The sequence below is a fragment of the Mustela putorius genome, unplaced genomic scaffold, assembly GCF_011764305.1.
Source record: "Mustela putorius furo isolate JIRA1106 unplaced genomic scaffold, ASM1176430v1.1 tig00000695_pilon_pilon_pilon, whole genome shotgun sequence".
In the NCBI taxonomy this organism is placed as follows: domain Eukaryota; kingdom Metazoa; phylum Chordata; class Mammalia; order Carnivora; family Mustelidae; genus Mustela; species Mustela putorius.
Genome location: NW_025421447.1, coordinates 7,264,426 through 7,274,908, shown reverse-complemented (window position 1 = coordinate 7,274,908; position 10,483 = coordinate 7,264,426). Strand labels below are relative to the sequence as shown.

Here is a 10,483-nt window from a genome sequence, read left to right as displayed (position 1 = left end):
CTAGATGAGCGTGCGCGGCGTCCGGCGGCACGGATTGGCTGAGGGAGGCATGGGGCGGAGCTATGGCCTCACCACTGAGGTTTGAGGAGCCGGTGGGGCGGGACTCCGCGGAAACCGGAAGTGTCTTGTGACGGGCACCAGGAGCAGTTCCGGTGAGTCCGGGGGTGGGGTTCCCGCCGGGTTGGGGGGAGTCGGGGATCGGGAACTGGAGCCCTCGGAGTGTGGGCGGTCTCGGAGCGAGCCTTACACTCTCTGCCCTGCAGATGACTGTTCACAACCTGTACCTGTTTGACCGGAATGGAGTGTGCCTTCATTACAGCGAGTGGCACCGCAAGAAGCAAGCGGGGATCCCCAAAGAGGAGGTGACGAGAGGGCCCGCGCAATCCGGGTGACCTCGCATCTCCAAACGCACATAGTCTCAGCCCAGCCCTTCCTCTCCAAACCCCATCTGGTTCCCACCCCTATCCCGTCTCCTTCAACAACCGAGAGCTAACTCTGTCCTTCTCCCTCCAGGAGTACAAGCTGATGTATGGGATGCTTTTCTCTATCCGCTCCTTTGTCAGCAAGATGTCCCCGCTAGACATGTACGCTGTCAGAGGGGATGCTGAGGGAAGGAGGGCTAGCCTTGGGAATTTGGGGGGCGGGGGAGATTTTGTGGAGTGGAAGAGACATTGGCCCCCAGGAGAGGGGAAGGAGACAGAGGGAGAGGGGAGGGAGAGAAAGAGGCTGAGTCTGGACCCAGAGCTGGTCTGAGAGGCAGGGGGGAAGATCTGAAGGTAGAGACGTTGGGTGGGGGGGCTAAATTGAGGAGTGAAGGTGGGAGGTGTCTTTACTAAATCAGCCTGCTATGAACAATGATGTTTAGGGAGTCGACCTAGACAGGATCAGAAGTATCTCTTGGTAGATAGAGATTATATGCTCCCACTCCTTAACGTCCTCCCATCTCTGCAGGAAGGATGGCTTCCTGGCCTTCCAAACTAGCCGTTACAAGCTCCATTACTACGAGACGCCCACTGGGATCAAGGTTGTCATGAATACTGACTTGGGCGTTGGACCCATCCGGGATGTGCTGCATCATATCTACAGTGCGGTCAGTGCCAGCCCCGGGGACCCTTCCCTCCTCTAAAGCTCCTCAACAGCCATGGCCACTTAGTTAAGCCTCAAGACTCCTTGAGCTTCCCTGCCCTAACCTTACTGTGCTGTAGCTCTGTTGAAGTCAAGAGTTTTCTCAAGACTCTTTAGGTCCTGAAACACTTTCTTCTCCGGGAGGCTTGCGTCCCAGCCCTCAGTGCTTGTGCATTCGCACAGCCCTGAGATCCCATTAGGTTTTGGGGTTGGAAACAAGAAGGATCTGAAGCCTGGCTCTAACATCCTTCCCCTCCATAGCTATATGTGGAGCTGGTGGTGAAGAACCCCCTGTGCCCACTGGGCCAAACTGTGCAAAGTGAGCTCTTCCGGTCCCGGCTGGACTCCTACGTCCGCTCTCTGCCTTTCTTCTCTGCCCGCGCTGGCTGAAGGAAGCACCCTACCTCACCCCCCAGGAGAATCCCTGTCTTCCTGGGCCCCTTCCTAACCTGTTTTATATGAAGGTCCCACTGTGTGCCCCTCTACCACCTGCTGTTCCACAACAGCCCTCCCAGGGCAACAGTGTAAAGCCTGCCCTCGTGCCCTCCTGGTCCAAGGAAGGAAGCCTCCAGGAATCCCTACACCTCCAAACCAGGCCCTCTCCAGTTTTATCCCCTACCTGATGCTGCAAACGTACAGAATAAACTTTTTGTCACCCTCTGCAGCCTAAGCGTGTCAGTTTGTCGGTTTGGTTGGTCCGTCAGGGTCCTGCCCCACTCAGGAAGGCATGAACCAGGGTGGCCCCATACTGTGAGCCTGTAAAGAGGCTTTGTCCATGGGCATCTCAACAATGACAGATCTCACTCCACTCACAATGGGCTTACGTCCATCATGAGTTGAAAATATAAGTCAAGGATGCTTTTAATTCACCTCCTCTAGCAAACATCATAGCTTAGCCTGGCCTATCTTAAATGTGTTCAGAATACTTACATTAGTCCACGGTTGGGCAAAATCATCTAATATAAAGCCCATTTTACAATAAAGTGTTGAATATGTCATGTGATTTATTGAATACTGTACTGAGAGTCAAACAACGACAACAGTATGGTTGTTAAGTGTATGGATGGTTTACACTTGGGATCCAGGGGCCGAGTGGGTCCAAGACTCTCCCTGCCACTGCCCAGCATCAGGAGGTATCATGCAATATATTGTCAGCCCAGGAAAAGGTCAAAGCTCAAAGCACAGTTTTACTGAATGTTTGTTGCTTTGGGGCACCATCAAAAAGATAAAAAAAAAAAAATTGTAAGTCAAACCATAACTAGGGACCGTCTGCACTGACAATTTGGGGGCAGGGGGAGCTGTCCTGCGTTTTGTCCTGGCCCTCACTCAAGCTGCTGATAGCACAGCTCCACCCCCCCCCCAGTCCTAGTCACGACAGTCAAAAATGTCGCCAAACCTTGCCTCGTGACCCTAGGGGACAAAATCACCCCCCACCTGAAAACCACGTTGCTGGAGGAAGACGGACCTGCTGGGGGTCCCAGCGGGTATGATAACCACCCTCCCGGGTTCCGTCCTCCCGGCTTCTCGGTGCACACAGAATATCCATACTGCGGAGCTTTCGAAGGCGGGGCTTATGCAGATGAGCGGCGGGTTTGGCTGGGAGGCGGGCGGTTTTATTCAGATGAGGGGGCGGTGTCTGCATGTTGATTATTTGGGCCCGCTGCCGACGCTTCTGGGAGCCTAGCGGTTCCGCTGCGGTTTGGGCTGAGGTGGCATCTCTCTTCCACCACCGCCCCTAGTCCCTAGGTCCCTATCTCCGAGGACTGCCCTCGACCTTTACCCTCACCCATTTCCCCTCCTCCTCTCCGCTCCAGGGACCCCGTATCCTAATATCTGCCCTTGTGCCACCTCCCGCGTTTCTCCCCTCCCGCAGCAAACCCCGCGACCTCCAGCAACCCGCCCCCGCGGGCCCGATCCTGCCTGGCGGATCCTGCCTTCCCGCTCTCCCAGGACTCGCGCCACTACACCCCCCGCCGTCCGCGCCCGGGCTTCCCGGTTCCCAACTCCTCCCGCCCCCTCGGAGCCCCCTCCCCCGCCCCGGCCAGCTGGCATGCAGGTGTCTATTGCGTGTACCGAGCAGAACCTTCGCAGCCGGAGCAGTGAGGACCGTCTGTGTGGACCCCGGCCGGGCCCCGGGGGCGGTAATGGCGGGCCGGTCGGCGGGGGGCATGGGAATCCTCCGGGGGGAGGAGGGTCGGGCCCCAAGGCCCGGGCCGCACTGGTCCCCCGACCCCCAGCGCCCGCTGGGGCCCTCCGAGAGAGCACCGGCAGAGGCACTGGCATGAAATACAGGTATGGGGGTGGCCGAGCAGCCCACCCCATCTGCTCCCCTTTCCTAACCACTTAGGCTTCCTGGGATGCCGCTAGGACCCCCTCAGTCTTCGCTAAGAAGGTCCCACCCAGCTCATTCCATCTCTTCCTCCCATCACCGGGCCGCTCCCTTACTTAGTCCTTCTCTTTGTCTCTGACGATACCCCTGACTAGGAGAAAATTAACTTTACCAAGGTTGACCCGTCCTGTCAGAGCCAGGTGATGATCCTGAGCTTGTCTCCTTATCCCCAGGAGGGCCAGGGATGCAGGAATCTCCAGGCTGGGCCCCCTCTGGGATGGCATGTCCTTGGGTAGATGTCCTGGGAAGGGGGTGGGGTAGGAAACAGCTTCTCACTCTGGCCCTCTCAGGATGCCTGACCCAGATACTGCCCTCACCTGCCCCAAGGGCCGGGTATCCTGCAACCTTTCTTGGTGGGGAGGGCACTGGGGCTCTTGGAAGTGTGGACCACATTTCTCAGCCCCATGCTGAGGACAGACGGGGTCCTGGTGGAGAAAGTAGATGGGATTGTAGCGGACTTTCTCAGAGAACTGCTGGGCTCTCAGAACTTGCATAGGGGAAGAAGGGAGGGGCTCCTGCCTGGTAGTGAGCAGAGGTCGCTCATCTGATCTCCTCCACGTGTTGGCTCTGATTGAGAAGCTAAGCCAACGACCTGGGTGAGGCGGCCTTAGGAGGAGGGGGCTGTCTGGGTGAGAGGCAGACACCACAAGCCCACAGGAGTGGAGGGAGCCAACGGAGGAAGAGGGACAACTGGCCTTTCCTGTCACACTCCCCACCCAGGTGTCCTACCTGTGTTTGGGGGGCCCATGCACCTACCCTGCCCAAGGACCCCTGCCTGCCTGAGTGCCTGAGCCTCACTTGGTTTACCCCTTTGCACCGTAGTGTCTGCCCCTCAGTATAGCCCTCTTTATCTGCGGGTCTGTTTCCACAAACTCATCCCCATCAGCCTGTCACGTTCCTCCCAGCCCCAAACTGCACACATCCCAGAGATGACGCAAACACAGACGAGATCCCACCAGGAGAAACACAAACCAGGAAGCAAGAGAGGCTCCGGATGTTGTCTCTAGAGTCATTTACTCGTTCACTTACGCTCCAGGCGGAGCCCTGCCCAGCTCGGTGGGCCCACTGGGCCTAGTTCTTTGGACTGAGCTACCTGAGGGCTTCTGATTCTGGAAGGAGAGGAGCTGGGGGCTGATGGTCTCTGTCCTTAATGGAGGCTCCACCCCTTCCTGCTGCTTCTGTATCCTGCAGGAACCTAGGCAAGTCTGGTCTGCGGGTGTCCTGTCTTGGCCTAGGTGAGTCAGACAGCAGAGGAATGATGGGGGGGGGCATTCGTGCCTTGCCGACCACTGTGGTCCCATGCCTGGCTTCTCTCTCGCAGGCACCTGGGTCACGTTTGGTTCTCAAATATCGGATGAGGTATGAGTGATGGGCCCTAGAAGCAGGGTGAGGAGGTGGGAGGGGACCAGAGAAGAGGGGAGTGGACTTGGAGAGAGGTTTGGACGACAAGCATGGGGAATGGTGGGCCCGAGGCTGGAGGCTGGGGCTGGGGCAGAGGAGCAGTGGGGCTGGGCACAGAGGGAGCTCTATGAGGGCCACAGCCATTGACCTTCATCTCTTTCTGTCACCTCCCTAGACGGCAGAGGACGTGCTGACAGTGGCCTATGAGCACGGTGTAAACCTGTTTGACACGGCTGAAGTCTACGCAGCGGGGAAGTAAGGACTGGGGTAAAGGAGCCAAGTGAGAACATCGGGGGCTTCTTATTTCCCTCTAGGGAACCCTGGGAACTCCATGAACACTAAGTTCCAATCTTCCAGCCAATGGGCTCCTGATGCACTATGGGAATTGTAGTCTCAACATTAGTCCCTCTTCAGTGTAGAGCACAGAGGGTGTCCTGGACAGTCCAAATAAAATAAAGCCAACACGTACCCATGGCTTCACGCTGGGTCCTGTCAAACCTAGCCAAAACCTAGGAAGACCTTCCCCCACGTCTTCTCCCATCTGCCACACTTTGCTGCTCATCTTCAAGACTTGGCCCGATGTCAGCTCCTCCAAAAAGCCTTTGCCCAGCTCCCCAGATTGGTCAGCACCCACCTCGGCTCCCAAAGCACTTATACTGGCTTCTGACCCATCAGCTGTCAGTTACTGGTTTATGTAGCCATGTTTGCTGCTCAACTGGGAAGCTCCTCCTTCCATGGAACTTGTCCAAGTCACCTATGTCCCTACGCAGAGCCTAGCCCAGAGCAGGCACCGCTCGTGGGATGACAACATGCCCTCCCAAAACTCACGGTCAAAATGGTCAAGCAAACCGAAAACACAGGGAGAGATGAGAGGTTAAGTAACAGGGAAACTTCGGTAACCATCAGATGTAACAAATTAAGACCTGTCACAGGCTAGTGCATAATTAAGTGCCAAAGGATTGAGCCAGTAGGAGCTATGGAAGGTGACAGGAAGGGCTGAGCACAGACCAGCAATCAGAGAACATTTTCAGTAAAATGAATCAGAATCCAAGCTGAGCTTTGGAAGATGGGATTTTGCAGAGACTCAAAGAAGGGGGAGGGCAATGCAGATGGTGGGAACAGACAACAAGGTGTCCTCCCCGCTTCCCTAGGCTGTCCCTGTCCCCTCACATTCTATCCCTTCGACACCTGGAACAGAGCTTGGCAACAGTTGATGCACAGCTGATTCTTGCTGAATGAATGAAAAGTACATGACCACATCCCAAGTGCTGGGAGCCCTTCTTATTTTGTCCACGATGGGGCTGACAGCCTAATGAGCTCGTGGTCTATGGTCTGCTTTACCAGAAAGGAAATGGGTAGAAGGGAAAAGTGGGGGGGAGGGGAAGGAACTGAGCCATCTTGGAAAGGTCGGTGTTTCTGACATGATCTTCCTTCCAGGGCTGAAAGAACCCTTGGGAACATCCTTAAGAGCAAAGGATGGAGGTGAGTCTGGGTTTGAGGGGCTGCCAGGGAAGTGCTCATCCCAAATCCCTTTTCTTGCTTCTTTCTTTTTGTCTTTTTCCAGGAGATCAAGCTATGTCATCACCACCAAGATTTTTTGGGGAGGACAGTAAGTGGCTGCCACACTCTATTTGGGGAGAGCTATAGAAAATGTGTGAAGAGAGGTGGGGTTTGGCCATCACCCCAGATCCGCAGCCTGCCCCTGGGGGACCCGTGCAATCCAAGTCCCTCGGGGGTTTGGATGTCACCCCAGATCCGCAGCCTGCCCCTGGGGACCTGTGCAATCCCAGTCCCTCGTGGTGCCAGGCCATCTCTGCTCCTGTCTTTGTCACGCCTCATCTTTGACTTCCCTTTTCCTGCAGGGCAGAAACCGAGCGAGGCCTGAGCCGCAAACACATTATCGAGGGTGAGAGTTCGGGGCTGGGAAGAGCGGCTGCATACAGAAGCCAGAAGAGTTGGGAACGTTCTCTGAAACTTTGAGTTGGAGGCTGTGCATGGGGAGCTGGGAGTTAGGCGGCTGTGGCAAGAGGGTAATGTCTGAATCCTGAGCAAAGGGAGGCTGAAGCACTTACCTTCCCCCCCCACCCCACCCCCGCCCCTGCCCCAGGCTTGCAAGGATCCCTGGAGCGCCTCCAGTTGGGATACGTGGACATCGTCTTCGCCAACCGCTCAGACCCCAACAGTCCCATGGAGGGTAAAAGCAGAACCCCCACCCCAACCATCCTTCAAAATAGCACTTCCTCAAACTCTCAGCAGGAAGCCAGCCTCTGCTCAGGAGGCCTCCCAAGCTCCACGGTGGGGGGCTCAGACCCCCGCTCTTGGGCAGGGAGGGAGGTGAACAGCAGATCCCCATCTCTCTGATTAAATAGAGATGCCCAGGGTCTTGGTGGGGCCAGCCAAGGTGCACAGATCTGGAGCCCTAGATGTCAGGGGCCTGACAGGGAGGTTCTCTCTCTCCCGTGTGCCTAGAGATTGTGCGAGCCATGACCTATGTCATTAACCAGGGCCTGGCCCTCTATTGGGGGACATCCCGGTGGGGAGCTGCGGAAATCATGGTGAGTGTGCCACCCCACTTCCCCCTTTCACATGGCCACCCCAAAACCCACTCTACCGGAGGAGGGGCAGTGGAAGAGAGTGGGGAAGAGTGCTCTGACCCCCATCTCTTCCCTGCCCCAACCCAGGAGGCCTACTCCATGGCTAGACAGTTCAATCTGATCCCCCCAGTGTGTGAGCAAGCTGAGCACCACCTGTTCCAGAGGGAGAAGGTGGAGACGCAGCTGCCGGAGCTCTACCACAAAATTGGTTCGCAGCCCCCCACCCTACCTTTCCCTGGGCCTATCCATCACCTAGGTCCCTGTCCCCACATCCAATCCTCTTGCCCTTAGGTGTTGGATCAGTCACTTGGTCCCCTCTGGCTTGTGGCCTCATCACTAGCAAGTATGATGGGCGAGTCCCAGATACCTGCAGGGCCACTGTCAAGGTGAGATCTAGGGGCTTGGGATGGCAGGACTGGGCCATCTGGGCCGCTCCGGATGGTGCTCATTCTCCTTGGCCTCCAGGGCTACCAGTGGCTCAAGGACAAGGTGCAGAGTGAGGGTGGCAAGAAGCAGCAACAAGCCAAAGTCATGGACCTTCTTCCCATCGCTCACCAGCTGGGCTGCACAGTGGCCCAGCTGGCTATTGGTGAGACACCACCAGCCCTGGGACCTGCGAGTGGGGGGGCCTCACCTCCTGCCAAGACACCCCCAAAACCAAGACTGGTTTGCCCCTAGGGAGGACCTCTTCCTCAGAGACACTCCTCAAGTGTGGGTGCTGAACGGTGGCTGTTGCCATCAGTTCTCTTTCTTCTCTCCTCTGGCCCCAGCATGGTGTCTCCGCAGCGAGGGTGTCAGCTCAGTCCTCCTGGGGGTGTCAAGTGCAGAGCAGCTGATGGAACACCTGGGAGCCCTGCAGGTGAGCTGGGGACTCAGAGGCGGAGCCCATCTCTGTCCCCTTCCCCGGAAGTCATGTCCTCGCTGTCCACTCCGGAATGGGCTGGGGAGGTCAGTCACTACAAAGGCCTCTCCCTCCGCAGAGGACAGGTCCGGGGCCACAAGGCAAGGTTCTTTTCCCGCCACCTGGCCCCGCAGCGCTGCTCCCCAAACCTCCCTGCCCCTGCCTCGCACACCCCTAGCCCTTCTTCGGGGAGCCAGCACGTGCCCCCACCCCACTGCCTTCCTCTCCAGGTTCTGAGCCAGCTGACCCCGCAGACGGTGATGGAGATAGACGGGCTCCTGGGGAACAAGCCGCATTCCAAGAAGTAGTCGGTCGAGGGCGCAGGCACCCGCACCGGGGCCGCCGCACCCGCCGAGGACCGCCTCCCGCCGCTGCCTCCAGCCCGCCCCGGATCCCTCCACGCCGCGGCCGCCGCCAGGGAGGCCCCGCCCCCGAACGAGTCCCAGCTTCGAGTAGCGATGCGCATGAACAAAGCCATATCCTTCCGCAAGTGGGGCTCGAGAGGGAAAGTAGTGCGCCGCCCTCCTCGATGCGCTCCGCCGGGCCCTCTTGCTAATCCCGGGCATGAACCACCGGGCCGTCCCCTCTCTGCCCCTTGGTTTCGCTCCCTTCTCTTCTTCCCCTAATCGCCGAGACCCAGGGGAAAACAAAAAAACAGGGCAGATCCAGGAAACATGCCAATTACCTCAAAAGTGGCCCTGGAGCTGTCATCGAGGGGTAATAACCTAAGAAGCGAGTCGCGACTCCCGCTGGGACAAAGGAACTGGGGCTCTTGCGTTACTCGGTACAAAGGAAGCCAGGCTGGTCCTGGCGGGAAGTAAATGCTGATCGTTGAGGACCCTGCCTCCCAGCGGAGGTGGGGGGGGCGCTTAAATTGAGCACGAGTGTCAGTACTTTGTTCTTGCAAAGAAGAGGGGCGGTGGGGAGGGGGAGATGCAGTGACAGCCCTGACGCAGGTAAAGGGAAGTGTGCTGGCAAAGCAGTGGGGATGGCCCTGGGGAAAAGTTGGGCTGTGCTTTGCAGGACATGGTGACAGCCTTTGGGTCACAGCGGAGACCTGGGGCTAGGATGGTCATGTCTGGGGAGAGACTTTCTAGCCTGTAGCAGGATTTCCTACCTAGCAGTGGAGGACTGCAGTCTTCCTCCTGGCAATAATCTTAAAGCAATAATGCTGGCCTTTCTTCTGTAAGACTTTTCCCAGGGAACTGTAAATAAAATCTCAGCTTGGTCCTCACTGCTGGTGTCTGAAATTGCAGGGTTGGGAGGGTAGGACCTCTGTCTCTGATGACCGGCCCTTGTCTAGCTCCCTGCCATTAGCTACAGCGGGAGCTTTCTCTCTGCGGACCAAGGCATCATGCTGCTAGTCACTGCCAGCCACTGCCCTCGCTGAGGACCCAGGTCCCGCATACCCCAGTCCCTGGTCCCCAGCTTTCTTCCTTCCTGGAGTCACCACACCCCTCAGAGCCCAGAGATCTGGCTTCATAGTTTCGCTGCTCCTCCCTCTGACACCCTTGTCTTTGTTTTGTTTAAAGTTGCATTAGCCACCCTCCTCGTCCTATACTTCTCATCTCCCTTCTGATACCCACACAAATGCTGAGGAACTCTCTGGAACTCTTTCGTTGTGGCTGAATGAGAGGGGCTGAGCTGAGGTTGGAGCGTTGGGATTTGGTGAGGGAGAGGTAAGATGAAAACTGGCCTATGGTGGAGATGACATGGAGGGAGGGAATTATCATAAAGGAAAAAGGGAAACTAGTGAAAAATCAGCTTTCAGGGCGGCAGAAAAGCAGACTCCAATGCGATCATGTCAGAAACGACCCTTAGTCTTCCCCCAAAGGACTCTGATTTCCCTGGGACACAAAGTGGGTGGAAAGTTACACCCCTTAGAGATCACAAGACAGGAGAGGATGCTCTCTGCCTTCCTTAAATTACAACCTCCCCATCTCCCTTCTACCCATCCTCACCCCTTCCTCGATCCTGAAGCTGAGAGAGCAGCATAAAACCAATTTCCAAAAAGAGAAAAGTCAGCAGCCTGCGATTTGCTGGCTAGCAACCAACCAGATCAACTAATGAATA

At 56.8% G+C, this 10,483-nt stretch overlaps 2 protein-coding genes across 2 annotated transcripts; both read left to right on the top strand.

The window, feature by feature from the left end:
- The first annotated feature begins 36 nt into the window (after positions 1–36).
- Positions 37–1,785, top strand: TRAPPC1 (trafficking protein particle complex subunit 1). The gene is made up of 5 exons (XM_004760245.3): positions 37–152; positions 264–362; positions 514–584; positions 952–1,090; positions 1,387–1,785. The coding sequence occupies exons 2-5, from the start codon at positions 264–266 to the stop codon at positions 1,513–1,515; spliced, it is 438 nt and encodes a 145-aa protein (XP_004760302.1). The 5' UTR covers positions 37–152; the 3' UTR covers positions 1,516–1,785.
- Positions 1,786–2,765: 980 nt separating this feature from the next.
- KCNAB3 (potassium voltage-gated channel subfamily A regulatory beta subunit 3) lies at positions 2,766–9,644 on the top strand. The gene is made up of 14 exons (XM_004760246.3): positions 2,766–3,417; positions 4,706–4,749; positions 4,836–4,873; positions 5,091–5,170; positions 6,353–6,397; positions 6,480–6,524; positions 6,778–6,821; positions 7,023–7,109; positions 7,385–7,470; positions 7,597–7,717; positions 7,801–7,895; positions 7,975–8,098; positions 8,280–8,368; positions 8,641–9,644. Exons 1-14 carry the CDS (start codon positions 3,176–3,178, stop codon positions 8,716–8,718), a joined length of 1,218 nt encoding a protein of 405 aa, XP_004760303.1. The 5' UTR covers positions 2,766–3,175; the 3' UTR covers positions 8,719–9,644.
- Positions 9,645–10,483: the final 839 nt, after the last annotated feature.